The sequence below is a fragment of the Etheostoma cragini genome, chromosome 3 (genome assembly GCF_013103735.1).
Source record: "Etheostoma cragini isolate CJK2018 chromosome 3, CSU_Ecrag_1.0, whole genome shotgun sequence".
Classification (NCBI taxonomy): Eukaryota; Metazoa; Chordata; class Actinopteri; order Perciformes; family Percidae; genus Etheostoma; species Etheostoma cragini.
Genome location: NC_048409.1, coordinates 20,762,616 through 20,782,265, shown reverse-complemented (window position 1 = coordinate 20,782,265; position 19,650 = coordinate 20,762,616). Strand labels below are relative to the sequence as shown.

Here is a 19,650-nt window from a genome sequence, read left to right as displayed (position 1 = left end):
GTTGAGGAGTTAACTTTATCCATCCCTTTTCATTCCAGCCTCAAGGGGGACGTCCCAGCTCCCAGTTTCCTGAAGAACAATATGAACCCTCATCTGAATATCCCATTCCCCCTTCTAGAAAGTTCTCTCTAGAACGATATAAAGAGCAGGAGAGTTTGTCACAGTAACACTTTCCACAGGACACAACCCAAGAGGAGAAACCCTGCAAATCCAGCGCGAGGTAAGGATTAGAAGGGAACCATCTTTGCTTTCAGGGAGGTATGCATTGTGAAAACGTGGTGCTTAGTTATTTATGGTTTAAAGATATAGTGCCTCATTTTAACCCATTTAACCCATACTTTCTAAATCTCATCTCTCTCTCTGTTTGATTGCACACAGAATATTATAGTTTATCTTTTGTGAAAAAATCAATTAATCTTTGACATATTTTAAAGATTTCACAATGTATACCAGATTGCTATTACTAAAGCTATTTGTGTCTTGCATGCAATTTGTTGCAGTCTGTCTTAATGCATTAGGTGCAATGAAATGAAGGGAAGTACTGTATGTGCACGCGATCTGTCTTTTTTAACTAAAATCCATCACTATTTGATCAAGAGAGGTTCAAATTTGTCCTGACTGGATTCAAAGATTTTATCTGGGTCAAAAAGAGACAATGGAAAACATTTAGTTGTCTGATTGAGGGGAAGTGATGACTAACTTGTTTAATAACACAACTTTAACCTAAATGTTTTAGTCTAAAAGGTTGGAAACTAGGATATAAAATGAGACACAGAATGTCTCCACCAGAGCCTGTATACTGTTTTACTGTCTGCTCTATATAGATTATTACATACACCTCTTGTCTTTCAGAATGAAAATGGCAGACATGAAAACATCTCAAGGTATCCGACCGTGATGTGAAATCATTTCTGCTGTATCACAAAAAAATGCAAATAACAGAGATGTAGACAACATATCTGCAGAATTGTGGAGGTGGATTAGAAAGTTGCTGCTGCAGGGGGTTAATTACAGCCGTTTGCATTTGGATCTTTGTTTGAACAAGTGATGGGATGAGTTAGACATAGCCTGCAGGCACACGCCCTTTCTTCGAGACAAAAGATGGCTCAGAGCCCTGCAACAGAGAGCATTTAAATGTTAGACTGCACTATAGGGCTATACAATGAAAGGCACTGATTTCTGATTCTGACGTCTACTGGCTTAAAAAGGAGTCATTAAAGCCGTCAAAGTGCAGATGTGCAACAGTTTGCATTAATCCCAATAAATGTAGAGAACAGAGCATTTCAGTGTCCAGTCAGCACAGAGCTTCACTCTGGGTGGACTGCAGCTCTAGCTGTACAGTTAAGCCTCAGTTGCTGCTGACGTGGCGAGAGTCTGGAGGCGTTCCCAAGCTTCTGTGTGGGCTGAGACAACCCTGCCCTGCCACGCCACTAAAACCTCCACATCTGAATCATGTAGTCTGTGTCCTGGCATTTTGTGTCTGAGATATATAACGGTATCAAATCAAAACACTTGTGAATCTTTATTGTTTTCTCACAAACTCACTCTGAGGAGACATTTGTCTTCCGTTTCAAACTCAATACACATTAATAATACTTAAGGAAACCGACCCACATTAAGAGATGTTAACCCTATCTTTGTCTTTTGTTCGTTTTGCACAGGCTGTGACCGCTGCTTTTTGAGACAGACAGGATGTGGATGACTAACATTGTAGCTCTTTGTCTGCTGGCCCTAGTGGCCTCCGCAGAGGATAAAAAGCTGAGCAGCCATGCCACCACGCTGGCTGATAACAGCGCAAATCTGGCCTTCAGGTCTGACATCTATATATTACTGCAATCATACTAAAATATATAGCGATGGACTTGGTTTTGCATATGCACTTTTGGTTAAATTTGTCTTCCTCGAAACACAAGCAAACAATTTTTCTTGTGATTGCGATTCAGCCTCTACCACAACATGGCAAAAGAGAAAGACACTGAAAACATCCTCATATCTCCTGTGGTGGTGGCTTCTTCTCTGGGCATGGTGGCCCTCGGTGGCAAGGCATCCACTGCCTCGCAGGTCAAAACCGTCCTCAGTGCTGAAAAACTGAGGGATGAGCATTTGCACGCAGGCCTGTCGGAGCTGCTCTCTGAGGTAAGTACAACCATATGAAATACTGTAAATGATATCTTATAATAAGAAGTGGATCTAAAGTGGAACTTGACCCTTTGTACTCATTGCACATTTGTCACCGTTTATACATTGTTCTTGTTCCCAGGTCAGTGATGCTAAGACACGCAACACTACTTGGAAGATCAACAACCGCCTCTATGGCCCCAGCTCAGTCTCCTTTGCTGAGGATTTTGTGAAAAACAGCAAGAAGCACTACAACTACGATCATTCAAAAATAAACTTCAGAGACAAGAGAAGTGCAGTCAACTCCATCAACGAGTGGGCAGCCAAGTCCACAGATGGAAAGCTGCCTGAGGTCACCAAGGATGTGCAGAACCCAGATGGAGCCATGATTGTCAACGCTATGTTTTTCAAGCGTGAGTTACAAAATATTGTCTTATTTTTATATTTTTTCATTTCTCATTGTTAATAACACATGGAGATGTCAAAGGATTGGGCACCTATGTAACTGAGTCCAATGTGTTTTGTCCCACAGCTCACTGGGATGAGAAATTCAGTGCTGAAATGGTGGACACGCGTACTTTCCTGGTAACCCGCTCATTGACCATTGGAATTTCCATGATGCATCGTACAGGTGAGTTTCTCCATTGCCTCTACTTCTGACTTTTTTATGTTTTCAAAGCTGCAAGCAAGATATCCAATTTGTCTGCTCTTTGCAGGTTTGTATGACTTCTACGAGGACAAAGAAAACCGTTTATTTGTGCTGAACATGCCTCTGGGCCAGAAGCAGGCCTCTATGATCCTTATCATGCCCTACCACCTGGAGCCCCTGGATCGCCTGGAGAAACTTCTGACCAGAAAGCAGGTGGACACCTGGATCAGCAAGCTGGAGAGAAAGGCCGTGGCCATTGCCCTCCCCAAAATCGCAGTGGAAGCCAGCCACAACCTGCAGGTAAATGGTGGCAAATTGATGGGCCGATTATAACAATAAAGTTGACTTATAGACCTCTTAAAATCAATCAACCACTCTTTAAATTGAGCAATTCTCCGTCTTTTCTAGAAACATCTGGCTGATCTCGGCCTGACCGAGGCCGTTGACAAAGCCAAGGCTGACTTGTCCAACATCTCTGGAAAGAAGGACCTCTACTTGTCCAATGTCTTTCATGCGTCAGCCTTGGAACTGGACACGGCTGGAAACCCGTTCGACACCAGCATCTACGGCAGCGACAAGCTGAGGAACCCCACCCTTTTCTACGCAGATCACCCCTTCATTTTCCTAGTGAAGGACAACAAGACCAACTCCATCCTATACATTGGCAGACTAGTTAGACCTAAAGGAGACAAGATGCGTGATGAGCTATAATGTTAGTGTTATGAATTGTGGTGGGTGCCTCTGACTGTTACCTCATGAGCACATTCCAATAGGCAAACTGTGGACTGAGTACCTAAGCCTACTATTACTTTATAGGTACACCAAACATTCCCAGGGAACATTCTATAAAAGTTTTATCTCTCACCATTGAATCCTTTTCTTCTTTGAGATAAACAAACGGCAGACAACATGCTTATATTAAGTAAGTTTTCTTTATACCTTGTTTTTCGAAAATCCGTGTGCATTTTCTTGCATCATCTTTAATGTTTAAAGTAAAAAAGATCGTTGCACGTTTGTTTTCCAGCTCTGTCTCACTTCTTTCCTCCATGCATTCTGTGGTTTTCAATTTTGCCTCCAGTCTGCACTGAATTGTTCCCCTGCTCGAGGTGAATGTGCAGAGGAAAGGTGGAGGAAGCGTGGTGCTCAATTCGTTTGCCAACCATACTGTGCCATTTTGTTGCTGTAGGTAGTTTCCACAAAGAAGCTGTTGGAATTGTGTGATTATGTAATAATGTGTTAATTTTTCAATAAAAATAACAAAGAGGATCTTTCTGTGTGTTTTATTTTTTGCTAATCATATCTGAATACCATCCAAGCACAGTTCATACAGTCTTTTGGAGCGTTGCACAGAGGAATGTGAGCTAGAGTCATCTCGAAAGCATAGGAAAACAATCTTTCCAGTTGGCTGGAGGTCCAACAATCATCACAGGTCTTGGATGTAGGGGCTATTTCTAATCTGCCATAGATAACTATCCAAGGAATGTTGTGGTTAATTTCCCTTACCACCACTGGCCTAAACAATATTGTCAGTGGGATCTTTGTTGGGACAGCCCAAACAGAGGAAAAAACGAGTTGCAGTGCTACAACTGGAGTGCATGGTTCTCATGGTGATTGGGAATCTTCTGCAATTCGAGCACAGTAAACACAAAGGTGTAGTTGCAATGCAACATATTGAAAAAACAATATAAATGTGTAGTTTTAGAGGTGAACTTCATAAAGCTTAACTTGAATACTTCTCTCTGACAAAATAATGCAATCGCAATTGTGAGAAATAAATGCGTGAAGGATTTTTCTGTAAGAAATGCAGCGCCACCTTCTGGTTGCAAAGAGGAAAAGGACTGCACACTGTAAGGAACTGCAAACAATGAAGGTGTTACAAATTAATTATTTAATAACTTAATCATGCCATATTTACATACACATTCACATACTTTACATTGCAGCAATTTAATAGAACACGGATAATGTATATTTATATATATAGCCCAATATGCATGATTCTGACTGACTCTGCTGTTGTTTTGCACACATAGCATGAATTAAGATGCTCCTATAATCAACATTGAGATGATAAGATGCAGGGGATTTGAGATGTCATATTTGGATCAAAACAATACTTTAACAAACACATTTCTATCACATAAAATATTTCTATGTTATTATCTATTTAGTTTGATATTATTTTTAGTGTCAGCTTTCAGGTATTCAGTAATGCCTACATGCTTTTTTTTTTAAATTAAATTGCAATGAACATGTTGCTTATTATCTTTACCTCAAAAGCACATCTGTTGATAAATAAAAATAATTTAATGCTCCTTAGAAAATATAATATATAATATATTTGAACACTGGATGGCGTTCTTCAACAGCTGCACAGCTCTCAGATTCATCATGCATGGAGGACTTGTTGATTAGTATAATGGCAACGTCAGCTGTTGGGGAAACCAGGGGACACCACTTCCAGATGAGTTTAACATTGTGCACACAGTTTGCTCTCTCCTGATCTCAGGAATAAACTTTTAGGGATTTGTGTGCTTTGACATCACAAAGTTAATTGGTTTGTGACATAAATGCAATTCACGCGTGAGCATCGACACAGAGATCATGTTCTCATACTGACATGCTAAAGATAGCTTGTAAACTTGTGATGACGGAAAAGAAACAAGATTTTAAAATGCTGAAATACAGAAATGATTGCCTCACAAATCTTTTTTTAGGATGAATAGTGGAATTACCGCATTACTGAGCACTTCGGAAACAGCAAGATGTTTCACTAATGACCTTAAAACTGTATTGACTATAACAGAAAAGGAAAATGTTTCTTTGTTGCATTGTCTTAAATTTCCAAGTGCTGCCACTCTTTCATTTGTAAGAAGAAAAGGTGACAGCTCATAAAATTGTTTGTGGCAAATGGTTGGACCGGACATATTCTTTCTAGTCATTCTAGAGTAGAAATTAATGTCTCTTTCTCTCTTCTGATAATTATACACAATAGCAGCCTTTGCCTTGGACTTTGGAGGGCTAATGACATATAATATTCAACCATAGCTAAGTAAAATCCTCAGCCTCCCAACAGACATCATCACCAGAAAAAAATACAACATTTCATTTTGAAATAGGCATTTCGGGCGTTGACTCTTCTGATGGGTGAACCTCTGGTTGCCTTGAAATAGGTGACCACTTAGTGGCCGGTGAGTGCCTCCTTTGTCGAGGCTTGGTTCACCTTCCCTACGCTGCTGGCAGCAGGCATGTAGGTAGGTAATGCGACAACTCTCATTACATTAGCACCGTGGTGTACTGCTGCGTTGGCTGCAGGCAGATTAGCCAGTCGAACGGGCAATCCTCTTAAACAAGTCTGCATTAAGCCAAAGTGAGAAGCGGGGTGGTGCTCTCTGTCTTCCTCTGGATGTGTCCTCCTCTTTTCTTCTCCCCTGGTGTTCTTTTAACATCTTTCCTTTCTTTCCACTCATTCAGATCTTCTTGTCCACCTGCCTGTTGGCCTTGCGAAAAAGCGTCTTGATCTCTTCTGTCACCATCTCCTGCCAGTTGTCCCTAGTGACAAAAGAGGGCGGAGTATTATACAGAGACATTTTTTTTTAAGTAGATCTCTCCGGGATTCAAAGACATGGAGACACCATTAAAGCAAAAAGCAAAACAAATGCTGCCTAAAACATAATAAAATAAACGAACTAATTATGAAAATGTGCCCAGCCAGCCGCAGTAAAAGAAGGCTTTCCCCAATCTGCTTAAGATGAAGAAGGTGATAAGATCAAGAGATTAATTAGACAAGTAGATCACATTTCAGGAATCATTGAGAGAGGTCAGACTCAGAGGTTGCATTTGGTCACATCCACAGACATCAAACTGACAGCCACAGTAACAAATCCACAACACAACACCAGCTGGCATGCAGGTCTCTACCTCCTGTATTTGGTCTAAGAAGGTCAAGCCTTTTTTTCAGCTTTCTTTCTCATGTACGCTGCTATATCCTCAGGGTCCAGCCCGTGATTGCCTTCCCTAAAGTAACATTCAGACAGATTTGCACGAGTGGTTCAGTTCAGTTCAGTTCATTTGCAAGTGTAGGAGACAGTTACAGAATGGGTTGTGAAAACACTGATGAAATGTGACATTCCTTTAAATGTGTATGCAAACTGCGTTATGAGAACACGTGATTATTTCTGGTGCAAACCTCATAACACAAATAATTATTTGTACACATATATTTTTTAGGATTCAGCCATGCAAAAGGTACAAGGAGCAGCAGCAGTTTGAAACTCTTACCCTGGTTTGATCTCTGGCGGTTTTGGCAAAGGCTTTGTAAAGTCGGTTTTCCCTACAAGCCAGTATGTCTCTTCAATACCTTTACCCTGAAATACAACACATGCATGGATTTATAGAACCTGAGGCTATCTCTTCTCATTACCAAATAATAAGGTAGAAGGATTGTAGACTTTTACCTTTAGCTCTGTCTTGCCTCTGACATTTATTTTGTAACCCTCATTGAGAGAATGGAGGATCTTCACAGTGCTCATATTTACATGGATTCTATAAGCTGAGGGACAAAGAACAGAGAAGAATGCATTAGTCCAACAAAACATCAAAACAAAATATGGTGGGTAAGTGTACACGAAACTCACGCAGCCCAGTGGATTCCATACGAGAGGCAGTGTTGACTGTGTCTCCAAAAAGGCAGTACCGAGGCATAGTCAGACCTACCACCCCAGCAACACAGGGCCCTGAAAATACAACAAAAAGAACCACGGGATCAGAGACAGTAATTGAGCCCTTGTCAGCAGTGTTAAACAATTTGTCCATTTATAGGAGGACTCAAAAACATTGAGTGAGACTTAGAGCATTTTAAAGCTCACTTTAATACCAAGGCTATGCCTACAACTGTATCGTTTTGTCCCATAGGTTCACATGTTCATATTGATTCCTGTTGTACAATTTACTAAAGGCCATCACAAAGCTTGGTAGCCACTTAGTCAGCATTCATCAGCGCTGTCATTGGCAGTAAAAGTACAACTTTTCAGACAAATGTTAAGAGAAAATCACTGATACAGGAAATACCTGTTGAAGACAGCTGGTGCAGCCTAAAAAAATTGTTGGTTGTCAGTAGAGCTGATAAATGAGAATGTCTCATCCGGGCTGCACCATTATTAGATAAAAGATATAAATAATGCAGACAAAACGAGGTAAGCTCCACAGTCAACCTCATATTCATTGAGGCAGAACATATATTTCAATCTGCAAAGAGGTTTGCACCTGCTCAACTGGAGCATAAAGTTTGAATGTTAACAGTGTAAAGGAGACTTTTGTACCGTCTCACCTGAGTGGATTCCTATGCGTATCCTGACGGGCACGTCTGGCATGTGCCGCATATGGAAGGTTCCTACTGAGCTGAGAATGTTCAAAGACATATTGGCGATCTCAGCCGCGTGCTTGTTGCCGTTTCTCTTTGGCAGACCCGATGCCACCATGTAAGCATCACCAATGGTCTCCACCTAAATAATGTCAACATATTCATACATCAGTGCGTGTCTCGGTGTACTGTGTGTGTAAGACACTTGCTGTTAAATTACATGTTGTATGTATGTATACTGACCTTGTACACATCGTGGTTACTGAGCACGGCGTCAAACAGAGAGTAGAGGTCATTGAGAAGGTCAACCACTTCAATGGGATCACTGAGCGAGGAGATGGTAGTGAAACCTACAATGTCACTGAAGTAGATCGTCACGTGGTCAAAGTGCTCCGGCTGCACTGTGGCACCGGTCTTCAGGGCCTCAGCTACAGAACTAAAACATTACAGAACCAGATGGTCAGGCATTCTGTTTGAACTAAATGTTTTGTATGTGTGTGTGTGTGTACAAACTCACGGTGGTAGCATCTCTGACAATAGTTTTTCTGTTCTCTGTTTTTCCAACTCCAGCTCCTCGGTTCTCTCTCTGATGAGGTCCTCCAGGTTGGAGCTGTACTGCTCGAGCATCCTCAGCATGGAGTCAATTATGTTAGTCTTCTTACCCTTGTTGATAATCTTAAACTATTTATGAAAAAAAAACACAAATGCACATTAAAAGCTTAGGTTTAATGTTCTTTAAAGTGGTTTATCTGAGTATCTAACAACTGTGAGGTTGGAAACAATAAGGCCACATTGGTGTCTCCAATAATGTACCCTGTCAAAGATTTCTTCAAATGTTGGTCTGCGTTCAGGCATTTCGCACCAGCACTGCTTCATCAGCTGGATACATTCCAGAGGAGCCTGGTCCGGGGCCACATTGGGGCGACACATCGGAGGAGGCTTCTTCACCTTACGGATGATCTCTGGTAAGAAGACGGAGGACTTTTAAATTAAAAAATCTAGTGAATATTGGTTCCTGAAATCGACATCTCAGTTGTCTCAAACTTTAAAAATAAATCCCTATGATATGTATCTGCTTCTCTTTATCTACAAGTCATCTTCCCAGATGGATACATACGCACCCTTGGGCGGTAGACCCAGCATGCAGTATGGTGGCCCTCTGACCACCACCTCTTGAAGAATAATGGCAAAGCTGTACACGTCTCCCTTGTAAGTGCCTTTACGTGAATTTGCTGGGTCCCTTAAGAACTCTGGAGCTGTCCAAAATAAATCTGAGTGAAAAGGAGAAAAGACTGGTTAGCAACATAATACAACTCCTTAACAACTGTAATGCATGTATGATTTTGTGTGTGTGTGTGTGTGTGCTTGTGTGTGTGTGCACACAATACTGTGCACAAGTTAAAACCCTTTAAAGCAACACCATCACTTTTCCTTTTCGGTCACCCTACAGGTTGGAAGTGTAATTGTCCATTACTGTTCTCTCATTGGAGAGAGCATTCTGGCAAACTTGCATAAAGCGGTTATAGCCAATTGAGAGCCGCAAAGTCAATGCAGAAGTGCCGTTCACCCTGTTACATGTTGATGAACCACTGAAACAATTTTGGAAACATTATTTTAAGATATAAAAAGAATATTTGGTGTTGCTTTAACCTCACCTTAACACCACACCTAAAAAGCTAAAGTTTTTTTTTCAAGAGCAGAAGGTACCTTCAGGTGGAGGTTCTTCTGTAGGAGCTTTCTGAGACTCCAGCAGTTCATTAAAGCCATAGTCAGTTATCTTGAGGACAAAACGCCCGTCTACCACACAGTTACAAGATTTAAGTCTGCCGTGGGGGAATTCTCTGTGGTGAAGATATTTCATACCCTGGAGGCACAATATGTTCAACAGTGCAGTTAATCATACAAGAAATATCAACAAGCCAGCAGGGATGTTGGATACACCTACTGGTTAATTCCAGTAATGTTGTGCATATTTAGTACATACATGCATATACATACATACATACACACATACATACATACATACATACAGCGTTTACCTTGATGAGGTCGAGCACAAGCGAGGACTTGAACATCCAGTCTAATTTGACGTCCTCGTTCCTCAGTAGGTCTTGTAGACTTCCCCGTGAGCAGTGCTCCATCACCACCGCAAACATGGAACAGTCCAAAAAGAAACCAAGAAACGGGTTCACATTCTCGTTTCTCAGGTCTTTCATCTGAGAAAGCAGATAGACATTGATATCGTATTACACCACATTGTTACCATACAAGGATACCATTTTGATCTACAGTAGTTGTTATTACAGGAACTACAGTTTTTTTGTGGCTTTTTACCTTTGTGAAAATCTTGGTAGTGCTCTGCTTCACTTCTTTGAACTGTCCCTCCTCAAATTTCTTTAGCCACACCCAGTCACCCTGGAAGAAATGCCATGTTTTTACAGTACATACAATGGAAATTACACATTCTAAACAATATTGTGAAAAAGATGGGTTGACACTTTGTGGAAGATGTGACAAGAAAATGTGTTGTTTATGTTGAATATGTACCATCAGAGTTGAGGGCCTAGACAAGGACACTCTTCACAAACTTTTCTTTTTGATATACTGCGAACACACACAGGCTGAGGCAGCAGGTGCAACGACTCTTACAGTGTTCCCTACCTCGTAAACAGCTACATTGGTGGTCTCATGAGTCTCAGTCTGCATGCTGTTCACGGAGTGCGAGCAGTTTGCAGATTTATCCTCTAGAGCACTCTTGGATTCACTCAGATCCTCTAAAGTAATTTTCTGTGGGACATCAATTTGATTCAAACAAGTTTCATTTAAAAACAATTCATTCCGTCAATTTTCACAATTTATCATATTCTGAACTATAATGCAATGTGTTTTTCATGCCGATGACTGAAAGACAGTAATGCTGCATGCTGCTTACCTTTTTGCTGAGCTGAGGATTTATAAAAGTGAGATCCTCTAATGTCAGGAGGATTCGATTGGGACCTTTGACCAGCTGGATTTGTTGGAGTCTCCTCCTGCCCAATGAGATTTAGATACAGATGAGAAAATCAGTTCAACCAATGGCAGTGGGTTTTCTAAAACTATGTCAAAGATCATCTTTGGAGCAAAGTAAGATGATAACCAAGAAAAGCTTGTCCTTATATGAGAACTACTTCTGGACTCCTGATAACATAATGTAGGAAAATATTAAATAAGGGTCAGGATTTTTGATTTCAGTAATCAAGTATCTACTTTTGGAAAATGCAGTCATATGATTTCAATAGTGTTGTTTAACATACTGGCTTGAAGTGCATTTACAGTAAAGGTTACTTTGACTTATTGTTTTCTTTTGTTTAAATGTGATTCTCTTTACTCCAAAGAGGGTGATGGCCCATGCTTTCAGGGACTTTTTCCCTCAATCTTCCATTCTCGTTCTCAAGCATTTACACGGAACACCCATTATTGTGCACATCACACTATAGATTGTGTGAATGCACCTTCTCTGATACAAAAATCCCTCTCCTTAAATTGATGGGAAAGACAGAGTGGGAAAGGACAGAAGACAACACAAGAGTTAATTTGTTTGATAGAGAATGCGATATGTTTGTATTTAAAGGCTGTACCTGATATAAAGACTTATGATGAGCCCTCCCATAGCCAGAATGAAGATGACAGCAAACACCACTATGATGTAGGTGACCTCCACACCTTAGGATGACAACAGGTGATGATGTCATGGAAATGGGAAAATGTATGGAGAACATGCCAAAAAACTGTGAGAACTTGAGACAACACATCCATAAATATTCATGTGCACCATTACATTCCCACACGATAAATGACTATGAACATACACATGCCAAAACTCAGTGAAGGGAGAAGTATTTAGATCCTTTACTTAAGTAAAAGCATCTAATACCACACTGTAAAAATACTCTCTTACAAGTTAAAAGTCTTGAATTGAAAATCTTACTTAAGTAAATGTATGTAAGAATCATCAGGGAAATGAACTTAACTAAAGTATCAAAAAGTAAAATGCAGAAAAATTCTTATTATTATAAAATTAGAAACGATCAAAATTGGCTTATCATTTCAACTGTACTTGTAGGCCGTTTAATAGATAATAAAACATTGCGTTTTATAAACTACATGTGCTTTGTGTGCAAAAACTAAAGCTGTCAGATTAAAGTAGTGGAGTAAAGAGTACGACATTTCTCTCTAAAATGTAGAGGCGTAAAAGTAGAAAGTGGCATGAAGAAAAAGTACCTCAAATTTGTACTTAAGTGAAGTACCACAGTTAATGTACTAAGGGGCATTCCACCACAGCCAAAACAAAGGCTCTTACCTCCGTTGCAGATGGCATTCTTGTCGAACCAGCAGCTGGAATCAGACGGTGGAGGAGATCCTCCTGGAAAGTTAATGGACCTCCCAGCAAAACTAAGCACTCCAGACATAAGATCCACTAAATGGGTCTGGTACAGCTGGCTTCCTCTGTTGTCAGAGTCCAGGATGATGTAATTGGTCTTAACATTCCCACTAGTGTCCACCTTGACCTTCTTGTTGAAGCCAGTGAAGGTTATGTTTTTTGTGAAGTAGGCTAGGTTTGAGCCTGACAGCGGCATGCCTCCTCTCCTGGCGTTGTGGATGGACTTGGCCAGCAGGTAGATGCTGTCATAGATGGTCCCAAATAGTGGGTTAACCTAAGTGGCACAACAAAAGACATGATGTTTGACCACTTCACGGTCAGTATGGACAATAACAGCAGCTAATAACTTTTTCAATGCACATATGAACATGTGAGTTTTAAGACAGAGTTGGTTTCTACCTTTTCTGGCTGCACATCTGGCGTAATTTCCCCACTCCTCTGGGCGGCAGCAAACGCCTCGTTGAAGGACAAAGGCTCAGAGGCCATCGTGATGGTGAGCACAGCATCGTAGGCCTCCCTCAGCCTGCTGTTATTTTGCAGAGGGAAGTATGAGACGTTGGTGTAGGGCACGCTGTAGTGGAGGGTGTCATAGGGCACAAACACATACTTCCCCGTAGTCAGGCCCATTGTCTGTGCTTTGAGAAGAAAAGTGGCCTGCTTCTCCCCTCCAACCAGGATTGAATGCATGCACATGATGATGACTGATGCAGACAAGAAAAATGACAGTGAGGTTTTGCTCAACTCTTTAGAGTGATAACATGATTTAACTTGGTGTTACGATGATGTAATGTGTCAGTAGGTAACAATTAGACCAACGCAGCATTGGGAAGAGAACAGTAATGTCCTCTTCAAGTGAAGTGACTGTAATTTATTCTAAATGTTAACAACATACCTACTTAATTGAGTTACAGGAGTAATGGTACTTAGTTGCAGTACTTTGATCCTTGGACAACTCAACTCAGCTTTATTTAGAGAGCACCTTTCATACAAACACAGCCCACAGTGCTTCACACAGCCAAATTGAAACAACACAGACAACAAAAACAGACTAAAAAACAACAATAAATAAAAGTTTGCAAAAAACAAAAAAATAACAAACAGCAAAACTTTAAAATGTGATAAATAACAGTCAATAGAATACAAATTAAAATAAACCAATGATGAAAAAATATGTAAAAAACAATTATTAAAACTTGAATATTAATGCTTTAACTTGACTCCAAATATTTCTTTCTCTCTTTTCTTTTCTTTTTTCTTTTGTATTATTAACCAATATAAAATAAAAAGAAAGAAAACTATAGTGCAACAGGAAAAAAACTATGAAATGTAACTTGATATGACAACACTATCCGTCCATCATGTTTACACATTTTATTTCATCTTATTCAGTTCAAGAGTTTGCCACCTATAGCAGTCAAAAATGAGAAATCAGCGTGCCCTGTAATTTAATCTTTCTCTCGTCCCCCACTGTGCTCTAGCAGAGGCACACAAAATAGAATTGATTATGTTGAAAACCAACACGTTACGTTGCTGCCCTAGTTCACCTTAACCACAAGGTGAAATATGCAGTGTCAAAATGGCTTCCTGGTCAGATGGTGCAGTGACAAGCCTGTAGCCTACTGAAGAGGATGTGTGCCGCTTGGATGTGAGAAAATCCCGGTAGAGCAAATCAGGACAGCTGATGCTTTGATATTTGGCAGTTCTGCAAGTTGTTCACCTGTGATGTACATCCCTGTCTGCTCCCCATGTTTTAAATTAAAGGTGCTATATCATCTTTAAATCCACTTACAATAACGTAATGGTTGATAATTATGATATTATTGTACTTTGTGATTAACTCCTCTGGTGTCACTTAATACAGGACATATGATAATTGTACATGTAATCCCGGTATGTATAGAATACCGTTTTATTCAATATTATATGAATAAACAAACACATAAGTGAATGAATAAATACCTCAATACATCAACGCATAAATAAATATGCCTTTGAACTAAATTAATTAGGCAATAAATACATAACAAATTAAATAAATTGTAATATTCATGGAACAATGAATCAATTAGTTAAATATATGACAAGGTTTTACTTTCAATTAATTCATGGTACTTTTATTTCATTTATTTAATTCAAGAGACAGTTACAGTTTATTTATGTATTTTTTCATTTATTTAATATTGAATAAAATTGCATTCCATAGTAATGTAGCTAACTTGTGTATGTCAGCAGCTCAGACTCACCATTGATGTTTCCTGCAGCCTGGATCTTCCTCAGCGTGCTCTCCACCTCCGTCTCATTTATACCAATAGATGTAACCAGGCCAACAGGAAGCCCCTTCTCTCTGAGAGCAGTAGCTACTCTCACAGCAGTATCCCTCCAAATGTCCTCATTGGATGAGACCACTACAATACTGGCCCACCTGAAGTGTTTAAACACGGTGAACAACACCTCTGTGGGAACTGGCACCGTCCTGGCAAAAGTCGGGTGTCCCATGAGCTGGTCCAGCTCATAGTTAACACAGCTGTAAGAGAAGATGGCTTTGTCCCAGTTCTTGGCCAGCAGAGAAGCTGCAGTACAGTATCCCGGGTTGGATGGGCCCACAAACGCATCCGCCATCTGCTCATAGTAAATAAACGCAGTGAGGGCTCTGGATGTTTGGCAAGGCTCCTGGAGGATGATAAAGTCCATTTTCAGTCCCAGATTCAGATTTAGATCTCCATTTATCCTGTTCACAGCGAGCCTGGCGGCTGCAGCAGGCAGAGCCCTGTAGGCTACCGGGTCGCAATTCCAAGGCCCCACAACCCCCACTTTGAATATTAAACAATGGACACAACAAGGGAACGTCAACACTCCGAGGAGGACCCATAACAGAAAGTTATAAAAGGGCAGTGTCGTTAAAGTTAGTCTGCTTTTAAATATTGGCATACATGGATGGTTAGACTCCCAAAGTGGTCCTCTGAAATTTGGATGAATATGTTGCATTGTCCTTCCAGGGTGTCAAAGATAGTGAATATTTGTGTTCATTAAAGAATTATCAACAAGACCAGTAAAACGAGCTGAGATAAAAGAATTAATAATTACGGATTTTAAAATAATTGGCTATTGTAAGTTGTTTGGAGCCATTAGGACAGCTTCATGGTCCGACGAGACAATCTTACACGTATCCTCTCAGATCTCCTTTTCTGAATCCAAATAAACTGTCACCTTACCATCCCAAAAAACCTTACCTAGACACCCGAGGATCCACGGTGTCACTCCGGTGAAGACACAGCCAAGTCATTGTGTTCGGATTATGGGCTGAGAGTGACAGGCAGAGAATGAACGCTGTGCCTGTCGCGTTTGGAGACAACTTCAGCACCCTGGAGAGCTACTTAGGTCCCGCAGTGAGCGCCTCTTAAGGCTCCTGTGCGTTTTTCACAAACACTTCTGTTCACAGGAAGCATATCTAAAGAAGGACAAAGAAAATCACCTACGCCCCCGGGTTTCCTTTCTTCATTATAGATCTTCACAAAAAAATATATATATATTAGATATTAAAAATTCAAAATAAAATCTGCTGCAACAATGAGCACCCTTCCCCAAAAATGTGATATTTAAAATTGGAAGCCGGTTCTGATGTATGTACAGTGTCCGCTGCAGGCACATTCAATCAAATCCCTCCAAAGTGACCCAGGACCAAAACGTAAGTGTTACCCTCTAATCCTTTTTCAGTGAGGCACAAAATAAGAGGATTGAAAACAGGCCTTAGTCTACTCTAAAAGCCTTGTAATCATGCAGGCTGGTGAGACAACAAGGCCTCTTCCCTGGAAGTCACAAATCAATCATATATACTATATACAGTATACAGATATACATAGTATATGTGTATGATTGATTTGTGAGAGGCCTTGTTGACATGATATTTTATCATAAAATTACTGAATTGCTCCCATTGCCTAGACCACATGCATATGGAAATAATTTTTGAGTACACAAATATTTCCTGATGCGCAGAGTGGGGTCTTGCCATGGAGACACCTCAGCTATACTGCATAAATACATCTCAACCCTGCTTTAATTGGCCTAATATGCCAGCAGTACAGCAGGTTCCACAGTAAATGGATTTGAACCCTAGTGGAATGGTAGTAATTAAAGATAACGAAGGGCTCTCCCTGTGGGTTCCCTGAGTCCTGCGGCTTGTTTAGCCTGCGTCAGTCTTTTTTAGACTTCACCAGGTGAAGAAGCCTTGCCTGGCAAATGAGTCAAAGCTGGTTGCCACAACATCAACCCCGTTTGGCAGTGTTAAAGTCAAAATATGGGCTGGATGGATGAATTAACAGAACCATATACTATGCACTGGTAGTGAGTCAGTGACGTTTTTTATAGAAAAGCAATTGTTTAGAGGAAAAATACTTTAATGTAATTCATCAGAACCTTGACATCATTATTCTGTGTCCCATTGACAATACGCTTGAAGATAAACTGAGTTTATCAATGTATGTGCATGTGTGAGGGAGGGAGGGAGAGAGAGAGAGAGAGAGAGATGAGAGACACTCATCCTACCGTTCTGTCTCCTTTCTCCATCTGCCTGTCTCATTCTCTAACAGTATGTGTCTGCGTGCGTGTGTGTGTACAGTATGTTTGGAGGACGTGACATAAGTGAATTCTGACTAATAAAGACAACAAGCAAGGGAATAAAGATATAGACATGTTGCAGGACTATTACCATACCTGATATTGTGCCCATTGAGCTGGAAAGTGATTTCACCTTTGTTGACCTATATCTCGCATAAGCTGATCAGCCTCTTAAACGTAACACCTTGACACCGCTATCCTGCATCCAGCAATAGGGGACAGAAATGACGACTCAGCGCTCCGTCCACCCAGTGAGCTGTGAACACAACACATCTAATGCTGCTCCTGAGACCAGCTCTGTGCTGTTTTAAACACCATGGAAGAAAATACTTGTCTACACAAGCAAAGAAAATTATAAATAAATAAAATAAAAAAGATATAAAACAAAATATATAGTAATTGTTGGAGCTTGTACTGCTATACAAATTTCCGTGCCGACTTATAATTCAAAAAGTTAAATAGGGAGTCAATTATAACCAATAACATAAGACACAACTCTATATACACTATACAGTGTGGATCCATAGACTGTAAATATACTAACAGTGTATTTGTGGAACAAGGATGATGGGGAATGCAGTGTAGGGAAAAAAAGAGATAGATGATTCTCCATGTCCTTGGACTGATAAAATAGTGAAAATGACAATATGAGGGGAAGAAAGTCAAGTTAAAGGTAAAAAAACACCAGGGAACAAAAGGGCTTTATATTAATGTGTTGAAGTCAGTCCCACTTTGCATAATTCCTATTAAATTGAAGTCCCCACGATAGTCCAATCTTAAATTTTCCTTAAGCTAAAATAAATAACGTTTAACAGTAATAAGAGGTGTATTGGATCTGTCCTTTTACTGACAAAATAAGATCAAATTGATTATATTCAATTAATTAAGTGACTATTATTTTTACTTAAGGGGAGTATGCTTATGTCAGGACAGTTTTCAACACAAATGTAATTACAAATTATTTGGGCTCAGATGGATTTTGAACGGCATTGGTCATTTTTGAGACATCATGATTTGATAATCAGTAGGTATCTCAGGCCTATATTGAGAATAATTTACATCGAGGTTTATTAAGAGCTACCAAAATACTTGGTGCTCACAACTACTGTGCAAGTCTTATATGAATGCCGTGATACTTATGCTGTTAATACGACACCTGCGCTAACCTCTTGTGTCTGCCAACAGTTTTTTTTTATCTTGTGCTACTTTTATCAAAAGCTCTCATGTGTTTAAAAGTGAGTTAGTTTCTCTCCATTGCTTTAAAGGCTTTCACTGTGCACCTGAAGAGATCTAGTTGAGGTTTTATTTAGTTCTGGCGCCATCTAGTGGAAAGGTCTTACAGTAGCTTATTTTGCAGTGGGATGAAAGTAGTGGATCCATTCTCGATATACTGAATATCTGATCTTAAAATGTACCTCTATGTATGCCCAAAAAATAGAATAACCCCTCCTTTTGACCTAGTTTAAATATGGGTATTGTCCATAACACTCTCCCTTAACACAGGAGCACAAGTCAGTTAAGGAGAGCTGAGATGATCTATAGGCGTATTATTGTAACTCCCTTAAGCAGAAAACATCTATTATATGGTCATTATTTTAAAAATGAACTTGCTGCAAAATACTACTTCAATATTAACACTCTCATTTCATGTTAGCTTGATCAACACATAATGGGAACAGTGTGCTGTAACTAAAGCAACAATAAAAACAATAAAGGAAAAACATAAGCAAAGTTCTGGAAGAATTGAATGGAAGTGATAGGCTTAAGTTTCAACAAACAACTTCATTTATTAGTTTTTTTTTTGTTCTTTTCTTTTACTGAAACTGTGCCCTGCATTTTGTCTGCCTGCGTCTCTGTCTTATCTTTATAGTCTTGAAGAATCCAAGACACTACAACATGCAAGAGGTGTGTTTATGTGTAGTACCTACAAGTGTAACACCAAATCATATAGTTAAAATGGGTTCCCCTTTCCATTACAGCTTATGACATGTGTTTTTATTTGCGAGAACACAATCATCTTTCTTTCCTTTATATTTTGGCTAAACTATGCATGTTCGCTTGAAAGTGCAAGTTTGAGTGAATTGGTAGGCCTATGTAATAGCCTACTGCACTGGGTGTGTGATGTCATGCTCTCATGAGGGGAGATATGGCTAAGGGTGCAGATGAAAAGCAGAGGCCCCTCAGTGTTGCTTGAGCAGAAACAGATGTTCACCATAATTGCTAACACTTGACCTCTGTGTTTCTCCCCCTTTAGAACTTGTTACAATATCTCATCTAACATGATGTAGCCGAATGTCTCCACAGATTTGCTGGCCTGTGCCAATAAATGCATTATGCTACATTGTCCTCGTAGGCTGTGGTTGACTCTCCAGATAGTCCTGTCTAGAATAGTTTGGAAATGATTTTCTGAATTTATAACTATTTTTACCCATTATATTATAATGACCTGTTACTTAATAAAACTATGTGTATATATTATCAAAT

The 19,650-nt window shown here is 39.9% G+C and overlaps 2 protein-coding genes across 4 annotated transcripts; one reads left to right on the top strand and one right to left on the bottom strand.

The window, feature by feature from the left end:
- On the top strand, positions 1–4,033 carry serpinh1b (serpin peptidase inhibitor, clade H (heat shock protein 47), member 1b). 2 transcript variants are annotated; one of them, XM_034867748.1, is made up of 8 exons: positions 1–220; positions 853–884; positions 1,662–1,811; positions 1,944–2,136; positions 2,261–2,531; positions 2,651–2,749; positions 2,835–3,067; positions 3,176–4,033. In XM_034867748.1, the coding sequence occupies exons 3-8, from the start codon at positions 1,693–1,695 to the stop codon at positions 3,476–3,478; spliced, it is 1,218 nt and encodes a 405-aa protein (XP_034723639.1). In that variant the 5' UTR covers positions 1–220; positions 853–884; positions 1,662–1,692; the 3' UTR covers positions 3,479–4,033. The 2 variants fall into 2 exon arrangements, with proteins under 2 accessions (XP_034723639.1, XP_034723640.1); XM_034867749.1 differs by lacking the exon at positions 853–884 and having other exon boundaries at positions 78–220; positions 3,176–3,478.
- Positions 4,034–6,198: 2,165 nt separating this feature from the next.
- gucy2f (guanylate cyclase 2F, retinal) lies at positions 6,199–16,237 on the bottom strand. 2 transcript variants are annotated; one of them, XM_034864931.1, is made up of 19 exons: positions 15,662–16,237; positions 14,793–15,608; positions 12,949–13,250; positions 12,469–12,823; positions 11,747–11,831; positions 11,062–11,158; positions 10,791–10,916; positions 10,464–10,544; positions 10,169–10,345; positions 9,837–9,993; positions 9,251–9,400; positions 8,943–9,091; positions 8,647–8,810; positions 8,373–8,565; positions 8,097–8,271; positions 7,405–7,503; positions 7,225–7,319; positions 7,049–7,134; positions 6,199–6,319 (listed from the first exon to the last, which is right to left on the bottom strand). In XM_034864931.1, the coding sequence occupies exons 2-19, from the start codon at positions 15,532–15,534 to the stop codon at positions 6,238–6,240; spliced, it is 3,315 nt and encodes a 1,104-aa protein (XP_034720822.1). In that variant the 5' UTR covers positions 15,535–15,608; positions 15,662–16,237; the 3' UTR covers positions 6,199–6,237. The 2 variants fall into 2 exon arrangements, with proteins under 2 accessions (XP_034720822.1, XP_034720813.1); XM_034864922.1 differs by having other exon boundaries at positions 14,793–16,237.
- Between the last annotated feature and the right edge of the window lie 3,413 nt (positions 16,238–19,650).